This window comes from Lepisosteus oculatus, chromosome 4 (genome assembly GCF_040954835.1).
Source record: "Lepisosteus oculatus isolate fLepOcu1 chromosome 4, fLepOcu1.hap2, whole genome shotgun sequence".
Lineage (NCBI taxonomy): Eukaryota > Metazoa > Chordata > Actinopteri > Semionotiformes > Lepisosteidae > Lepisosteus > Lepisosteus oculatus.
In genome coordinates, this window is record NC_090699.1 from 57,531,994 (window position 1) to 57,550,740 (window position 18,747).

The window sequence follows — 18,747 nt, forward strand, 5'->3', positions numbered from 1 at the left end:
AATTAGGGGTATGCATGTCTCTCACATGGACAATCAACAGTACAGTTAACGTAATATTGGTTGGTTGAAGTTTGCAAATATCCCAGTGCTACAGTAAATATCCATTGTGTTACATGTGTTTAATTATCACGATCTGCTTGTCTTGGTTTCACAAATCCTATTGAAAATCCCTCATGGGAGAGGTGTCACTAAGACTGAGTCCTGAAATCAGTTGACAGTAATCCACCTGTCAGGCCACAAAGAATTCCCTTTCCCACCGTGAGAGACACCACATCTGAGAAGCACCCCTTCACTTCAGATGTGTAAGATAGATAGGCATTTTCATGCAGACATTAAAAGAAATACCACACAGTACTTCCAAGAAAATGGGGAGCTGGATCTCCTGCATTAAGTAACTAATCCTGAAACCACTAGAGGCATACTGATCTACTGATGCAGAAAAGATACACAGAGATTTAAACAAAAATACAAACAGAAAAATACAAATTCCCTTTACTGCATAAGAATAAGGTCTTATGCCTTTTGGCATTGCTGCAAAAATGGAACCAGGATTAAGAGTGAAGTTGTATTAGTGAGCCTAGGTCTTAATCTATAAAATTACAATTGTTATTTTTCAAATCTAGAACTAGGTTTGTGGCAGTATGAAGTGACACATGCTTCAGATATGAAGACTTTTATGTTAAAGAGATATTGTACTTCAGTATTTACAAATCAGACACATTTGTTGCTCTTACTTTAAATTGCATAAAATATATTATATTAACTTTAAAATTTATATTCGAAAATAATCAGGTAAAAGCTAATGCAATCAAATGGTAATAAAACAGGATTTAATTTAAATCCTTTCAATTTCTCTGTGCACCAACTGTTTTCTTGGTAAAGTGGAAATCTTTGGCTTTGTAATATTAGCCCTGGTTTGAGACCTCTGAGTTTCCTTTTTATACTGTACATGCCAACAGTGCAGTGATCTGACACCCCACACTCAATGCCTAATCTACCAAGAGTACCAGGGAGTAAAGCAGTAGTTCTTAGCCTATAGATTGCTATATCATTTAGAGTGGGTCCCGACTATGGTCTTTAATAAATTGAATAACAGTTCAAATATATACAGTATGTCCACTTTTTCAGTTTGGGAATTATACCATGCAAACTGCCTTTTAAGGTGAATTAACAGGATTTGCTGATTTTTGTGAAAAACGTTTCAAAGAAGCCTTTCAAGATACCCTTGAAAAAAAAAGATAGCTAAAAAAAGGTACTGTACCATTCATGTGTTTATATGACACTAAAAGAAGCTTAAGAAAATTAGAAATGAAGATATGAACTGAAGTTTCCTTCTTTTCAGTGTTTAAGACAGGAAAATAGTTTAATAGGGTTACTCTTGAACATAAATTTACTTACAGTACATTGCATTTCAGTCATTTTCTTCTTTTATTAAGACTGTGAGAAAACAAAAAAGTCTACTTTGAACCAGTTATTTCTTTTTTACTCTAATTGAAATGGGAATACAGTATTTATCTTGATTGGTGTTGACTCCATCGCTTGAATTTAGACCTCTGCATTTAGCATGCCTTTTCCCAAGTGTTTTCATAGAAATTCTTAAACGTGCATTTTGGGAATAATTTGTATTTATGCTTATAGAAAATGTATAAGTAACTGGGATTACTAGGACTTTTTTTACATTTTCGTTTTACGAAATGGCATTTAGTGCTGTTTCAGTTTCTCTTTTGTTTGGTTCTATTCTATGGTTGTCAGATGAGAAACAAATCATTGGCTTGCCTGGGGTTTGGTGTTGATTTATAATTAGATGCTTCAATAATGGCAAAAAGACTAGTAGCAAATGTTTCAACATCTGTCTTTTTCAGTGTTACATGGACCATTGTGCCAGCAATAGAGAACAAAGCAGCAAAGTCCGGAAGCAAATGAGGCTTTAATCCTTCAAGTTGAGCAGACCGAAGTTTGAACAGTAAAAAACAAAAAACAAAAAATACACTTGTATAACTTAATACATTTCTTTTATTAAGGTTCTTAATCATACAGTATTTAATTTTTTCTTTAGACCTAGTTCTAAATTCTTGCACTGGGGTACCAAGACCTGAGGTTTTTACTATAGTAAAGTTCTTAATCACAGGCTGATTGACTTCAGTTTTCATTTTTAAACTTTTTTTTTTCCTCAGATCTCAGTACGCTATATGGTATATATTACCACAGTATTGATGATCAACTGTTTTTTTAGTCCAAAATAAGAGATTCTTAGGGTGCAAGTTGAGGAGATACTGCACATATTTATTTATCTTGTAGTTATTGAAAATAATATACATTAGCTTGGGTAATTTTTAAAACTAAGGTTGAGTTCAAAGAAAGTCTAAAGAAGCAAACACATCAGTAAAATGTACAACTGATGATTAAGTGTCCAGCTAGAATGAAATGCAGAAGAGACAGGATTCCCTGAGGACATGGATTAAGAACCAGTGATGTAAAGCACTTTGTGAATGTTGCTGTCCTTGAAAGGTGCTACATAAAATAAAACTGATCAATACAGCAAGTTTACCAGCATTGTCTTGAACTATGCGTCAATACAGGCTCTTCAAATGTGAATCCTTTTACCTCCGCAAAGATAATGGAATTGCTAAATGTGAAAAGGCATACAGCAGCATGAATGAGTTAAATGTTTTGCTCTAAAGTACAGAACTTAATATAGTAGGACAAACATGCTTGTTGACTATTCTTACACCTTTATCTTTCATTGTTTCTGTGACAGACCAGTTTTGCATTCAAGGGGAGATTTTGAGCCTTATTCTATCAATACCACACCACTCAATGAACAGAAGAGCATTCCCATTTTGAGTAAAGGTTTTGAAAAGGGACTATGCAATTCCCATGGCTAATTAATACTGAACTTTTCTAGAGACAGGAGGTACAAAATGAATGAAACGCAAGTGGCTGTACTGTAAGTGTTTGGGCAAAACTAGCTAAGAATATAAAGACGACTAATTCACCAGGATGCTTTAAAAATTCTAATGTTACAATGATTTTTCATGTGTGTAGTAATCAAATGATGCATTATAATCACATTCACAGGTGTGCTTCTGAGAAACCAAATACTCTAAAAAGCCAAACTCATAATGCTACAAAGCTGGTTGACAGGCATGGGAGGGGGGGATTTAGAAATGAGGGGAGATATACCACCTTCACATTATTTTATTTCCATGGTCAATGACACACAGTGTGGTGATTCATTCCATGACATGGTTGAAAAGCTGTATGCTTGCATAAGAATACCAGTATGTTCATTAGGAGGGTTGCTGTATATAGTAACAATTTGGAGTATTTAGCCATGATGAAAAGTGTTGTACAAATGTGAATAGTCCACCCAACCATTTTCCAAATGCTTCTTCCAATTCAGGGTTGCGGGGGAGCCAGGCCCCAGGCAGGGTGAAACCTGGAGAAAAACCATATCAAACATGGGGACAACACACAAACTTGCAAGGCAGCAATTCTAAGCACTGCTCCACCATGCCACCCTGAACAATTGCAACCCAACAAAATATATAGCCTTTAAAATGCATATTGATTGCATGTTTGAGACAAAAATCGAACTGATTTTGCTGATGTATTGATCATTTTTTAAAGTTTCTATCACAGAGTTGAGACTTGTAGATTAATTGATTATTTTCTTTTCTCTCTGAGAATTGCCCTTAATGATCAGTGTCAGTGTTATTTATTGCGGATGGTCGTTTTGTTTCTAAGTGCCATTAATGCGTTCGTCAAAATGATCAGGTAAGAAACATTCATTGGTCTCATTCAGCATCAGCATTTGAGCCTTTCAGAACCCCATGAATTTAAGCATTTCCATATTTTTTCTGTTTCACAAAATTATGGATTAATTTATTTAAATTCTCAGCTCCTGCGGAGGTCTTTAGAGCCACTGCTTTTTTTTTCTCTCTTCTTGTGCTAATGTGATTATTTTCATTTCTTTATTACAAATACACTTGTTTCCAGAGCAGACCAGAAGAATTAATCATGCTTATGTTCTGCAAAAGGTAAAAGAATCTATTGTTCTGGACCAGTGGTTTTTGTCATTTAGCAATGCAGCCTATTGGGAGAAAATGTGTATTTTTAGACTTTCTGTTGTGCAATTTGGTTTTCAGTAGCACGTAGCTTTGCAAGTCATTTCGAGCTGTAGATGAGAAAGATCTGCAGATTTGTTTCATGAAACACAAGGTGATCAAAGATGACGGACAGTATAAAGTGCAAACACGACACTGTGTATGCTTAGTTTCAGAAATTCCAGGTGGGCTATTGTTTGAATTTTAACTCTTTACAAAAGTAAAATCAGGATGTAATCACTTTTAACAAATTTAAAAAGATGGTAAAACATCTTCAACATGCTGTGTTTCTTGAATTTTTAACTGCTGGATATCATCAGTGTCTCGGAATGTGTTTTATTGTAGATTTATTTGACTCCTGAAGGAACCTTTTTCTGCAGGCCAATTTTTATGGTTCATTTATTGAAAAAAAATAATTTGTGATAGACAGCTAGTTCCATATTTTTGATACTTTATCTATTTTTCCAGAATATTTTAGCGCATTATGATCCTATACAAACGTCTCTTGTAAGTTATTGATTCAAAGTATGGCTTCATGCTGCATTTTTATTTATCTTAAATATCCACAATATTGCTATATAAACCCTTGCCTTTGAATAAACTTCCTGACCTTATAAAAGGGTTTCAAATGCAGTGAAAGAGCAGGTACTATAGGGATGTGACCTCTCTTAAAGAGGGAAGGCTCTCTGTGGGGTATTAAACAGCAGCCACTATCAATCCCTGTCCCTCTTAGGTGAAAATGAGTTCAGTCCAGAGTGCTGTACCTCTCAATAAATCACTTAAGTGTATGATGAGCTTGCAGATTATTTTTTAAATTGTTATTGTTTTAATCTAATTGGTATCATAGAACTTAGTTTAGCATTTTGCATTTGGGAGCACACTCGGTACTGTTTTGTTTTCAATTCATTAATCTTTAATTCATAAAGATTAAGCCGTCCTTCTGTTCATGAAGAGAGACTAGAGATTAGACACTTTTAGGGAAGGTCACTACATAATTTGGTTTTTAAGATGAGGAAGACTATTGTGGATATTATATTTGATTAATTAGAGTCTAATTTATTTTTATTGTGATACGTACCTAGGAAACTCATAATTAGTTTTGCACACTGTAATAGATAATTATAGAAATAAAATCTGTATATGGGGATATCAATTTGGATCAGGGATTCTCCTAAGGTGACAATGTCAATTTATTTAACTTTAATGAATGTACAGTCCTGTATGTTTTCTATTACACTAATAATAAAATAATAACTCTTATTTATAAAGCACCTTTCTAACCAAGGACACTGTACATACTGTAGTAATAAAATACAAAACATACACTAAAAAATAAAAGAAAAAGAAAATCAACAAGGACATACAGGATAAATCATAGGACAATCAGAGATAGGCCCCAGTAGAATGGTGGGTTTTAAGTTTAGATTTGAAGACAGTTAAAGAATTTGTCTCTCCAAGCATCAGAGGAAGGGCATTTTCTAACATTGGAGCAGAAAAAACCACTGTCACCAAAAGTCAGAGATTTAGTCCTTGGTACGATGAGCAAAGCACCAGCCTTAATTCAATGGAGCCTATGGGAGGGAGTGTAAACATGAATGAGATCAGACATGTACTGTATGATTCAGCTAAATTATTTAAAGCCTTAGAAGTCAGTAATAAGATCTTATATTGAATGTGTGACCTTATAGGAACCCAATGTATAGATTTAAGTGTAGGAGTGATATGCTGCCAGGGTTTGGTATGAATGGGGAAGCCATCTACTGTTACCGTGAAGCTCACCAGTTTTCTTCAAATGACATTTGCTGCCCACAAGTTAAATTTCCATTATGTCACTATTTAGCTTCAGGGAATTTGATGTCAACCAGAGCTTGATGTCACATAAACAAAAGATAAGTGATGGCGTGGGGAGATCTGACCAAGAGCAAACATATAAATAATAAAAAACAATGGGCCCAAGACTGAGCCCTGCAGCACACTGTGATTGACTGGAGCCATGGGGGATTTGTGAGGACTAAGTTAAACAAAATGCTGCTTGCCTGTCAGATATGAGTCAAACCAGTTAAAAAAGCACCACTGATAGATAAGAATGTTTGCCAGTGTTCGAGCAACACTGAATTATTTACTGTATCAAAAGTTGCACAAAGATCAAGGCCCATAAGAAGATGAATAGTTCTTGAGTCAAATGAAATAAGTAAATCATTTACTACCCTGACAAGTGCCATGATTAGGGTGAAAACCAGACTGCAATGGTTCAAACGAATTATTAGCGATCATGTGAGCCTGTAATTGATGTGCAACCACATGTGCTAAAACCTTAGATAAAAATGGTAAATTAGAAATTGATCTGTAGTTCATCAATATATCAGAACCCGAGCCAGGTCTCTTTAGTATTGGGGTATTTGATGTAGGCTTTAAAGCAGTAGAGACCACACCCATTAAAAGTACTGTTGATGATATTGATAATTACATGGCAGATGTCTGGCAGGCAAGCTTTCAGTAAAGAGGTACTGTACAGCAGGGATGTGATCTAGGCAACAAGAAGTTGTTAATAATTTTTGTAAATTGGTCTATATTAGCCAAACTAAATTTAGAAAAATCACTAGAATAACATGTTCTGATCAAAGCTCTTAAAGATGAATGTTATATCAAGGACTACAGTATTTTCATCAACAATAAATCCTTATAAGAATAAACTAAATCCTTATAATGAATAAACTAAATTCACTCCTTCTTGAGTTCAAGAGATATCCTGTGCTGTCTGTAAACAGGGAATACTATGGTTTAATTTAATAATTTGTATTAGATGAATTAACATGAATTTCTGGGTGATAAAAGTATTACAATAGCCTTGTATCAGGGGTTGCTGAATTAATGAACAAAACAGTCTTAAGGCAGATTTAACTAGTGTGTCACTTGGCAATTCCCTGCACACATTCGTACAGTATTGCTGTTACATGTATGGACAGCATTAGCCACCCAAGCCCTGAGGTTCTTTATCACTGTGATATATGGGATAACATCAGACAATGGGATCTGATAATGGGGATTTTTCAAGAATGCCTAGTGCAAATGTCCATCGCCCATTGACTGTCATCCAATCAGACATAAAAACTAGTGTGGCTCACTGTACAAGACCAACATCAGTGTGACACAATGCTAAAACAAGATAGATTTTCAGTGATGCAAAACCAAGGAAATGTTCATCTCAATTATAGTACCTTATTGCAGAAATAAGAGTTTTTTAAGAGCAGGAGGAAAATCCAGAATAATTAAGAAAATATTAAACTCCATTTACTAATTTACTGATGCCATAAAAAGTTACAGTAAGACACTGGACTTTCCAAGACATTGCAATTGTACGTATTAGATTTATTAGATCTTAAAATAACTGTTCATACAGTATTCATGCAAACCTTATCCTGCAAGTATGTAGAAGTACATAGAATGTCATTTTCAGAATCTGTTTTTTTGTGTGTTTACATTATCTTTTGGTAAACTGCACAACAAATTAAAGGAAACAAATTGATTAATAGATTTGGCCTGATTCCAGAAGTAATTTCAGAATTCATTTGTGACATTCTGTAGTATTGTTAGATAAGTAATGTGTTATCACTGTAAAACAGAGGAAAATGGAACACCGTACAGTACAGTTGATGACTAAAATGCCAGTGGGCATTTTAAAACAGGTTAACAATCTTTTTAATTCCAAACTTCAGTTCTGCTGTTTACATCAGTTGATAAAATTGGTTTTATCTAGAGGTATGCCAGTGATTCAAAAGCCATTTGCATCTCCTGAGGGTTAATTTCATTTTATTGATAGTTAAGCTTACACATATTTAATATATTTAATCTGAAATACATTTACCCTAATCTTTCATTAAATATACAGTAGCCCCCAGAAAAAGTCTAAGTCTGTGGCCAGATGCTATTAACACTGGATGTTTATAAATGGGAGACATGTCAGTCAACCATTGAGAATCCAGTTGCAAGAAGAAGTACAGCAAATAGCCTGGATGAAGAAATGTAGTTCATCTGTATTTCCTCTTGGTCCATATATTGGATGCAGTGGAAGCTTGAAAATAAATATTCTCAATTTATGTGATTCAAGTTAAACTAAGTAATAAAATTGTAACTGCCCTGCTTTATATTAAAAGGGCAGCTCTGACAAATACTTAAAATACAGGTAACAAAAGATTAAGCTCTGATGCTCATAGACACATGGCAGTACAGTACAGTATATGGTAATCTGGTTGGACTTGTGCAGAAGATACATTTTCACACAGGAGGTATACTGTACATCCGATTTAAAAACTGTCATTCTAAAATGGAAAGTATCTATTCATATAAACATCTTTAAAGTACTAATTCAATACCACTACATTTATTATACACAGGGAGGTAGGAAAACCATCAGTTTCAGGTTAATAATGTTACTAGAATAAGTATATATTTTGACATATTTATTGGTATAAAGCTCCCTGATGCATTTAATGTTTTACGGAGGAGACTTGGTCATGACATTTAATTCTGAGAACTCAAAAGGCTAATTAAAAAATGGGCCCTGAAAAAAAAACCTTATCAGAATGCTCAAATGAGTGAATTACTGAATTCTTAAGGAAACAGGAAATAACTTCTGGGACCTACGCAGGCTGACATGCCCAGACAGGGATCAAATAAATCAGAATCAGTGTTTTGAAATTCATTTTTACAGCAAACCTTGGGAGAATGTGAAAGAAAACTAATTTTCAAGTCTGTAAAGGTTTTACCCTCTTCTTTTGCAGATAAAGACTAAAGTCAGTAAGCTGTCTATGAAACCTAAGGAGTGTACTATTTCTGAAAGCGCTGGAACTACAGTACAGCAGAAAACAAATCCGGAAGACTAAAGATTGCTATTCAGATTTGTCTGGAATTTCTTAGACTCCATAATAAAGACTTTTAAACTTTTTTCCTCAATTGTGTTTTATATTATTTATGGAGCAGCTGTTTCTCCACTTTAATTAATTCTAATTAATTAATTATTTGGTAGCATAGACCCGTTTATAGATCCTTTTCTTACTAACCCCAAAGTTAAATAAACCCATTCCTTTAGTGGTAGAAGAATGAGATTTTTCAAAATAGTTGTGTTTTGGAGTTTGGGGAAAACTTAAAGAAAACTGTTGAAAGTAGCAATTTTCACTACTTATAATCAATCATTTTAAATGCTCCTTGAAAACCCAATTCAGGCAATCAAATAATCATCTTGTACAGCTCTGGCATACAGAGGGAAAGATGCTAATAAGCATAGATTGTCTGATTTCTAGCAGCTCATTGATTCCTGAGCTTCATTTGGAGCAATCTTGGAGAGCTGAAAAAAGCATATGGAGCTATACAATTCACTTTAAGGGAAGTACTGCATTAGATAAAAAGGCCTCAGCTCTCAAGCTTTGTGAGCTTTGTGGGGTTCCTGTTGCATCCTAGAATTGTCTGGCTTGGTTTGCAAGTCTTGATAAGCAATGCCATAGCTGCTGCAGTTGTGGTGCTCACTGACATTTTCTTTGAAGCTGAGAAACCTCCCGAGGCTTGTGGGCAAAAGAAATATCCCCAGGCTTTGGGAAAACTATAAAGGGAAAAACACATTGCGAAAATAAATCAGGAAACTTCCACATGCGCAAGAGTTTGTGGTATATGGAACTCCACTGAGGTTGTACTGTTTAAATTTTCATAAATCTTCATCGTCTTTGATAGGGTTTGCTATCTCTAAGTTTTGATAGGGCCAAATTTTTCCCTGTACTGTAATGATGAAGGACAACACATTTTCTTTACCCCAGATGAAGGCTTGATTCTTTCATTTATTTTGATAAATATTTGAAAGTTTCGAATATACATTTGATTTTGTAAGAAGCATTATTTCCGTTAAAAACTGGGTTGATAATGAAGAGGTATTTTAAAACTTACTGTAAAGGTAAAAATTCATTTGAATAGCAGAAAATGTACTCAGTAAATACTGTATATTGGACAAGTGAAAGATCCAGATTATAAGGTGGGTGGGTGACAGTATACAAATAATATTTTCAATTGTACTGCTCTATACCAGTCCCTGTGAAAAGGGCATTATCAAGTTGTCTCTCACATCTGTCTTCCTCCTCAGGATAGAAACTCTGCTCTGTGACATTGACGTTTATTGATAACAGAGACCAAATTGTGATATTTGAATGGTTCGTGATCAACCAACATTACTTTATGAAATATAATAAATTAATAACAAAATGTATTTAAAATGTAATGTGCAAATTAAACACAATTGTCAGATGCCATCAAAGTGGAAACAAAATGTACAGTACTTATGATCCTGCCATAGTTGTTTGTGCTGTTGTCTATAATTTCTTATAAAATGTGGTTTTGATTTAGTTTCTTCGTTCTGTGCCCTAAATAGAATTTGTAGTTCTTGTATTTGGGCATTTTATTTCATCTGATTTTTTCCATTTAAATATCTAGATTTCAGAGGTTGAGTTTTGCACTCAATATACATTGGTACAATCCTTAATATTTTCTAAGAGTCTGAGTGTTACTTTTAAAAAAGGCAATTGAAGGTCTTTATTTTAATCAAGTAAACACAATGAAATAATTCAAGATGTGTTTTTTTCTCTCCAATCCTTGCTCTAGGGTAGTAATTCTTGAAAATAAAATTTATATAAGTGAAAAGCTTGGAGAACCTGGAGCTATTGTGATGATCTGACATCCAGCATGTAGTTACTATTCTCATGTTAAATAATTCCCATTAAAATTATTGTTGAAGCAGACCAAAAATTTAAATTCACATGTGTCTAAAAAGACATTAATACCTACAGTACAGCACAGTACAAATGTCAAACTAACATTTTTGTGCTTAACATTTCAGGCTGGTCTAGAATGTAATGCAAACTTGACGTTAAGAAGTGTGATGGTTAATTGATGATTAATTAGAAACATGATTAATATTTACAAGAAGTGAAGTCAAGGGCCAAAACTAATTTAAAAGTGTGTTAGTCATCCATCATGCTGCACCTATGGCTTCATTACTGCTAATATGAAATGCCTAGGAGCAACTTTCATTTAGGGAAGGAATATGTTTTATTTTTTTTAACATCACAAAAGTCCTCCTAACAAAAAAGAATGCAGTTCTCTTTTCAAATCTGAGAGGGTTTCCTCAATCAAAAGATTTGTTTGTTTCACAGATTATTACTTTTACACTGAAAAAAAAAAACTTTCTATTGCTTTATGAGATTATTTTCTTTGTCTGCAAAATAAAGGAAAGACACTAGGACTGCATTAGCTAAGCATATTTAAATGCAAGTATTCTTTGGCTCCTACAGATCGATATGTTTTTTGGGAAGTAAAATTTTACAAATTGCTTATTGTGGCTATATGATGGAAAATGCACAAATGGTTATGTTACATGCACATGATCTGAATAAAAATAAACATGATAAAATACGAAAACAATATAAAATATGTTTTCATATATATCGTTGTTTTATTCTAACAGGAAAGCCAGATATTAAGTAGACATTTTTGTCTTCAGATTTTTGTCTTGTTCTCAACAAGTCTAACAGATTGTATCATGTTTTCTGGTACAGTGCATTTCAGTGTGTTTTTTTTATATGAGCACTTAGCCACTTCATGTAAAATTAACCTCAGGAGGGTGAAAAGGTACAATAATATATTATAAAGTTTAAATTGCAAACAGTTGCTTGGTTCTTGTGGTTTAGTACTTAGTTTCACCTTGTTCGCTTGATTTAGTCTACAGTATTTTGTTTTACTTCTTCATAAATCCTTCATTTCATCATACTGCGGCTCAGTACGGTCTATTTCAGGGAGAATGGTAGTTCCATTATCTAGGTTGTTAAGTGTTGATGGGAGAGATGGAGAAGGAGCACTGAGAAATGTAAAAATCTCATAGCATTGCAAGGATCTGATAACTAAACTCTTGGAGAAAAATCTCAAAATGCTTTGAGAGAAATTTGAGGGTTGGATATTGAATGAAGAGCTCTAATTTAAATAGAACATTCACATTGCAAAATATACTGTAACTTTGCATTCCTTTCTTTTTTTTTTACATCATGCAGTATAGTCCTGATATACAGTAGCTGAGTTGAAATTATAATTTATTGAGGTGCCAGCTAATACAGTCATATAAATGAATAAATATGTGCTTTAAATGGTAAGCCACTTAATTCCCAATCTTTCTGTTTTTATCCTTCTACAGATCCCTCAGATCAGTTACGCTTCCACAGCTCCAGAACTGAGTGATGATCGTCGTTACGATTTTTTCTCCCGTGTTGTCCCTCCGGATTCCTTCCAAGCCCAGGCAATGGTGGATATTGTGAAGGCCATGGGGTGGAATTATGTTTCCACGGTGGCTTCAGAAGGCAGCTATGGGGAAAAAGGAGTAGAAGCATTCATCCAGATTTCTCGAGAAGCAGGTACTGTACAGTATGGCAAATGAGCAAAATTGTCCAGAACCTCATTTCCACAGGTATTCAGAATGGAGTGCATTAGAATTCATGAAGTATGTCTTTTTATAAACTGTGAAGAATAGAAAACGTATGAATGCAGAACATTTTAAATAATGAAGTTAAAGGTATCCAGCTTGACAGTATTAAAGTGAATTCATTACAGTGCTGTAATTAACAATTTAATAAGAAAAATGTTAATGGATTCTGAAGTGAAACATTATACTGTTGGTTTGACTAAAAAATGGACCTGTACGAAATATACATGTAAAAGCTTATTCCATACTGAAAAGAGAAGAAAAGAAACACAACGTTTCAGCTGTGGAGCCTTCTTCTTTTGTTGTTGTGTTATGTTATGGCAATTAAATTATTAAACAATAACAGCGGTAAGGTATTAATTACAGTAAGTAAAAACCATTACATTTACATCAAAATTCATCCTAAATTGAGGTGTTTTACTGATAATTGTTCAAAAGGTTTTACTATTTCTAGATGGTTCTTGATGTTAATATAGTAGAACACAGACTGTTTAAACTAGCATAATAGGTATATCTTATATTTTTAATCTTTCTCCCCTTCAAACACACACTAACACAAGAGATCATCTGTAGGTCACACTGCAGAGTGTGAGCACTTTTTCACAATTAATATAAAATATGTATCCATCTGTAGGTTCTGAATTCCTCTAATTGAACCATTGCTAATTCTGGGTACTGAATTCTATTTTTGTGTGCTAAAGAAATTATTGTACTAATAGCTTGATAAGTAGTCTAAATTCTCCTTTAAGCACAGTTCAAAGTATGACTTTGACATGCACCTCTTAGTATTTTTCAAGATCAAAATTATTCTGTTGTGACCTTTTGTGATCAAACAGTGGTACAGTAGGCATGGTTTCAACTTTTGAGGTTTTGTTTTCTGAAATCAGATGTTTTAGTGTTGTAGGTAGTGTAGTAGTGTTACCTGAGCTAAAATCATAAAATGCCCAAAAAAATGAAAAGTAACCAATGTCTAGAAGGACGTCTACTGTTCATAGCCATCCTCTTTTGAAGGCGCTGTTTGACTCTCTTTCTCAGCCCTGTTGATGCAATGTAGTAGTTCAAGTAATAGGTTTATTCCATGCTGAAAAAAAAGAAGAAGAAAGAAAAACAAAGTTTCGACCATGGAGCCTTCTTCAAGTGTGTAGCTGCGTCAGCATGCGTAGGCTGCAAAGGAACAAGAAATATGATTATTCAATGCTGAAAAGAGAAGAAAGAAAACACAACGTTTCAGCTCTGGAGCCTTCATCACATCTGAGAAAGACAGGGCAGTGAGCAAATGTAGTGGGAGAACAAAAGCTGGGAGAGAGGAAGAGTGAGGGGTGGGAGCAGGGGACAGAAAGAGAGGCCAATCAGGAGGTGTGAAGTCAGGATAGGTGAAGAGAGGTGTGAAATGAAACCTACAATGAATAGAGAGTATTTAGAAGAAAAGTAGTCTGTCATTAAGAGAAGGGGGAAGGTGTGATCCTAACTGCAGGATAATTTTAGTTTCTGTAGTCTTATGGTAATACTGTATGTCCAGACCCAGGCAGTATACAGGATAGGTTCAAACTTTTGTTTTTCCTCCTTGCTTTAAGAATTCAGCAGAAGCTTGTTTCTCTCCCTCACCCCCTATCTTCTGATTTGTCATATTCACTAATATTACTCAGGATATTACATGGCACTATTCTTTCCTCCCATTGCATTTGTTTATAAAGCTGTCAGGCATGTCAGTGATTAAATCCATAATTTGTCTACTTGATTACCCTCCTTGTGATTGAAGTTCTCTCTCTTATTGTCTCTCAGTTAATTTTGCATGAAGAGATTTGTGGTGCTATTTTGCAGTGTGCTCCTATGAATGGAATTAAGTAATGATGAAGATGATATGAATTATGGATTATGAGTGCAATTAAAGCCTGAGGAGTTTTGCTTATTCTGTCCTGATCACACTTGGTTCCTGCACCATTCTAAGACACGTGGGAGGGATGGTCATTATAGAATGTTGTTGTTATGATGCATAGAGATTTCCAAAAGAGAACATATTATTTTTATTATAAAATGCTTCATATTTTTGTCTAGGAAAATAAATACAAAATGTTAATGTACAAAACCTGCATTACCTACTGGAATACTGTAGTTGGAGAGAAGTTTACAGAAAATAAATTGCTGTGTGTACTTTACTTTAACTTGAACATTGTACTGCCACAATTGCATTAAAAGTGCATAAAGGTGAATGAGACATTAACTTTGCATTTATAGATATTATGTATGATAGTCAATAAGCAGAGTGAGATTTGTTATTGAGTACAGACATACTTGGATTTTATAATCCATAATGGAGACACAGGAAAAGCTCCTTTGGGCTGTTGTTGAACCACAAGCAAAAACATAATGAGAATACCCTTTAACAGCTGTATGATTACAGAGCACTTCTACTCTTTGTCAGGATATTTATGAAGTGCTTAGAAAATGAGGATGGGTTCATTTTGTGATATCTTTGGAAAAATAAACAACTGTCACAAGTTGATAAAGAATGTAAGGAAAAAAACACAATTGCCACCCAGATTATCACCCAGATGCTTACAAGGCTCACTAAGACTCTATCTTTGCTGGCACAGCATCATAAGCAACCTGCTAGAGATTAGTGTATTTAAATATAAAGTTGGAAGTTAAAAACAGAGAAATACACAGTATACTGTACTGCTGGTTATATACAGAATTTTTATTATTAGTTAAATGTTATGTATTTATGAACATTTAACTAGCATGGTCTACTGAACACATAACATATTAGGTGTTTTAGATGCCAAATATTACAATGTGAAATTATTATTTTTTTTTATATTAAAGCATTTTTTGGTCATCATCTTCCATTAAACTTTTATTGTCTTTGAGTGTCTTAAGTCGAAGCATGTCTTAAGTCGCATATCAACTGTCTTTTAAATTGTTGTCACACTATACACACCACACCATTGTCAAATTGGCTCTAAAACAGTGGGGTCTTATTTCACTGGCAAAGCCTCTCACAAAGAAAATGAAAATTATGCATTTTGTATGGTATGATAGCGTATCCTATGACAGTGGGTCCTGTCACCCATTCCAAATCCATTTACTATATGTTACTTTGTGTCAATGATAACCTCAAATCAGAGTCACTGAGACATCCACAGACCATCTGCCGTTCACTGAGAAATTGCAGATGTTCCTTTTTCCAATTTATGTGCAGCATCTTTGTATCTGGGTTGGCTTCAACTAGCCTTAGTAACAAGTAATAAAAAAAAAGAAAGTTAATGACATCCCACGGGCAGCCATTTCAAGTCCAATATTCATTAATATTTCATCAACACATCTTTATATGTATTCTAATTACTCATTAAAACTTAAAGGACAAGGATTGTCCATATTGAAGCATTTGGAGTAGAGCAGCTTTTAAGATAGTCACCAGTAATGTTTAAAGGGCATACTGATACAGGATCAAGGGCAAAGTGAGTAGCAGATCAAGCTGCAGATCTGTCTTGGTTACAGTTACAACTGTAGTTACAAATGTATGTGATATCCAACTGCATGGCAAGTCAGGGCCATTCTCCAATTAAGAAATCTTTAATTCATGTGATGCAAGTAAATATATTTTTATTCTAGATCAACATATGCCACACTACAGTACATACTGTACCTTAATTATTGTACAGTATATACTGTACTCTATTACAGCACATCTTTACAGTGAGAAATTAATTATGTAATGTGCCCTAATATGCAGATCACATACCTGTATGCCTTGAAATGTCCTATCATTTGACTGTTATTTGATTGACCTCTGCGATTAGTTCAACTTTTTTCCATTGCCTAGCTTGAATAAATGACTACACTTTCCTTGCTACTACTGTATGCATAAAGCAAAGAATACTGTATATGCAACATCAAGTTTTTCTTTCTGTCCTTTGTCCTGTATTACATTATGTGCAGGTCATGCAACATGTACTGTAAGTGTGCCTCATGTTTATAGATATTTTTTATTGTTAATAAAATAATTTGGAAACTTCAAGATAAATTACTGTAAGAACATAATAAAGATTTCAAATGAGAGCAGGGCTTATTTAGCTTGTTTGGCTGCTAGCAACTGTTTGTTTAAAGGAGTTCATCCAGACTTGTTTTTAAAAACAAGGTATTAGCTTAAATAACATGGTTGGTTAGCTTTCTCCAGATTCCAACGACCATGTTTGTCAAACAGTAATATAGTTTGCCATGTAGTTTCTTTTTCTCTAGTTTGTGTTTTGCTCTTGATTCTATAGTAGTGTTCTCTGTTCAAGGCTGTAAACATTACAATTATTTTAGCATTTCAGTGTAGGTACAGTAGGTTGTTTATCTTTGGACTGATTCCAGAGCAGCAATATTTTTTTGAAACTGATGATCAAAACTGCTAGTAATATTCACAATTCAGTCTTATTATAAACTTTCATGATAGAGAAGTAACATCCACAATAAAGTATTAAAGTGGCAATTATTTATATAAAGTAAAATTTAGCTTATGCATTCAAAGCAGTTCAAAGTTTATTTTGCTTCTCTAAATAGCAATTAAGATGGTTTTGTTTCATCACCAGGAGTTACAGCCCTAATTACAAAATCATTGCTTTTAAAGTATTTAAACATTGCTTCATGTTGCACGTTGAAACCATTTTTTATTTTAAAAATACATGTTTTAATAAAAATTAATCAAACCCTCATTATTATTTCAGATTCATTTCAATGCACTGTTAATGACTTTTTAATTATTCCACATTTTACGATTGTTTTCATTGGATTGGATCTTTACAGAAGTGCATTCAAACTCAGAAACATAGTTCTTTAATTGTATTCATATTGCTAAGTAGTCTAATGCATGCAAAATGAATGAAGCACTCAAATTAGTAAAATTGTATTGTCAAGTAAAAAGCAAATATGAATTTAGGCTTTTATGTGAGCACAGTGAGAATGGTGTTGATGGGATTTTGGAAACCTTCTGTAATTTGTCATTAAACCAAATTAGGTACAGTACATAACCTCCATATTGCATTTCATATTTTTTTTCTTTTGACACCCAGTGTAGAAACAGTATTTAAAGATGCAACCTGACATGTTTTAGGTGATTAATATGGTGTTTGTGGTAGAATATCACTTTTCTGTAGAAATAGGCTAAAAAGCAACTAGGCAAAAATGTAAAAAATACTTTAAACTGTACGACAATCACAACCCATCCAGTCCAACCTGAGAGTCAGAGAACTGTTTTCACAAATTAAAGTGCGAAAGAACATTAGGCCGAATGAAAGCTATCTGTTCTCTCTATATTACATCATTAATCAATCAAGATATCTTGCTGACTGCACATTTATACCCTCCTTGATTACATCATCAATCATAGGAGACACTGTTTTTCAATCCTTGCTTTGGATTGTCTCATCTCACCAGAAAACAACTATTTTGTCTTTTTTAGTCCTCTTCTAAAATAGTTTACTGCTCTTTTTAATAAAGTAGCAGCAATCCTAAAAGAGTGAAGCAAAGAAGACTGTTTTACATTTATTCCGAAAGACATTTTCACAGTGCAGAATTATCCAAAATAGAATGTATTGCTATTTAAGACCTCCTGAAATTCCCTAGAACTATCAAAAGATGTGTATTTTATTTTCAAACAGCTGTTATGTACTTAACATAAACATGACATTAAAGCTTTTGATGTAGATACTCTGTCTTAGATGATGTGGGTTTCAGATTGAAAAATATTATATGACAGGCCAATGTGAAAGTCTATTTTAGATGGACATTCCTCACAGTCTTCTACTGTATGTAAAAATACATATTGTACAAATGACAAATGGCAAGAAATTAAGCCCCAATGACCAACTTGCATCTTCCAGTGTCAGAAATTTGAACTTTGACAATAATATGTTTATCACTGATATAACTCATATTTTAATAATGAAAGACCTGGAAATATTATCAACACATGGTACTGAATGTAAAGGCTGTCCAGCCTTTGTAAATGGAGTGCCTGTACCTGTATCTGTGTATATGAAAAGCTCTAATTAGCCATGGCAGTGAAGGATAAAATGAAAAAAAAAATGCTACTTGCCTATCAGCATTTTTTCACTTGGGCAATTATAACTTTTCTCACTATTTTAA

The 18,747-nt window shown here is 33.9% G+C and overlaps 1 protein-coding gene across 1 annotated transcript in view; it reads left to right on the top strand.

Moving 5' to 3' along the window:
• The window catches only part of grm7 (glutamate metabotropic receptor 7), a 239,051-nt gene that overhangs the window by 65,747 nt on the left and 154,557 nt on the right, over nucleotides 1-18,747 (top strand). The window contains exon 2 of the mRNA XM_015347912.2: nucleotides 12,331-12,547. Within this exon, the coding sequence (XP_015203398.1) occupies nucleotides 12,331-12,547 (217 nt within the window). The remainder of the gene's footprint in view (nucleotides 1-12,330; nucleotides 12,548-18,747) is intronic.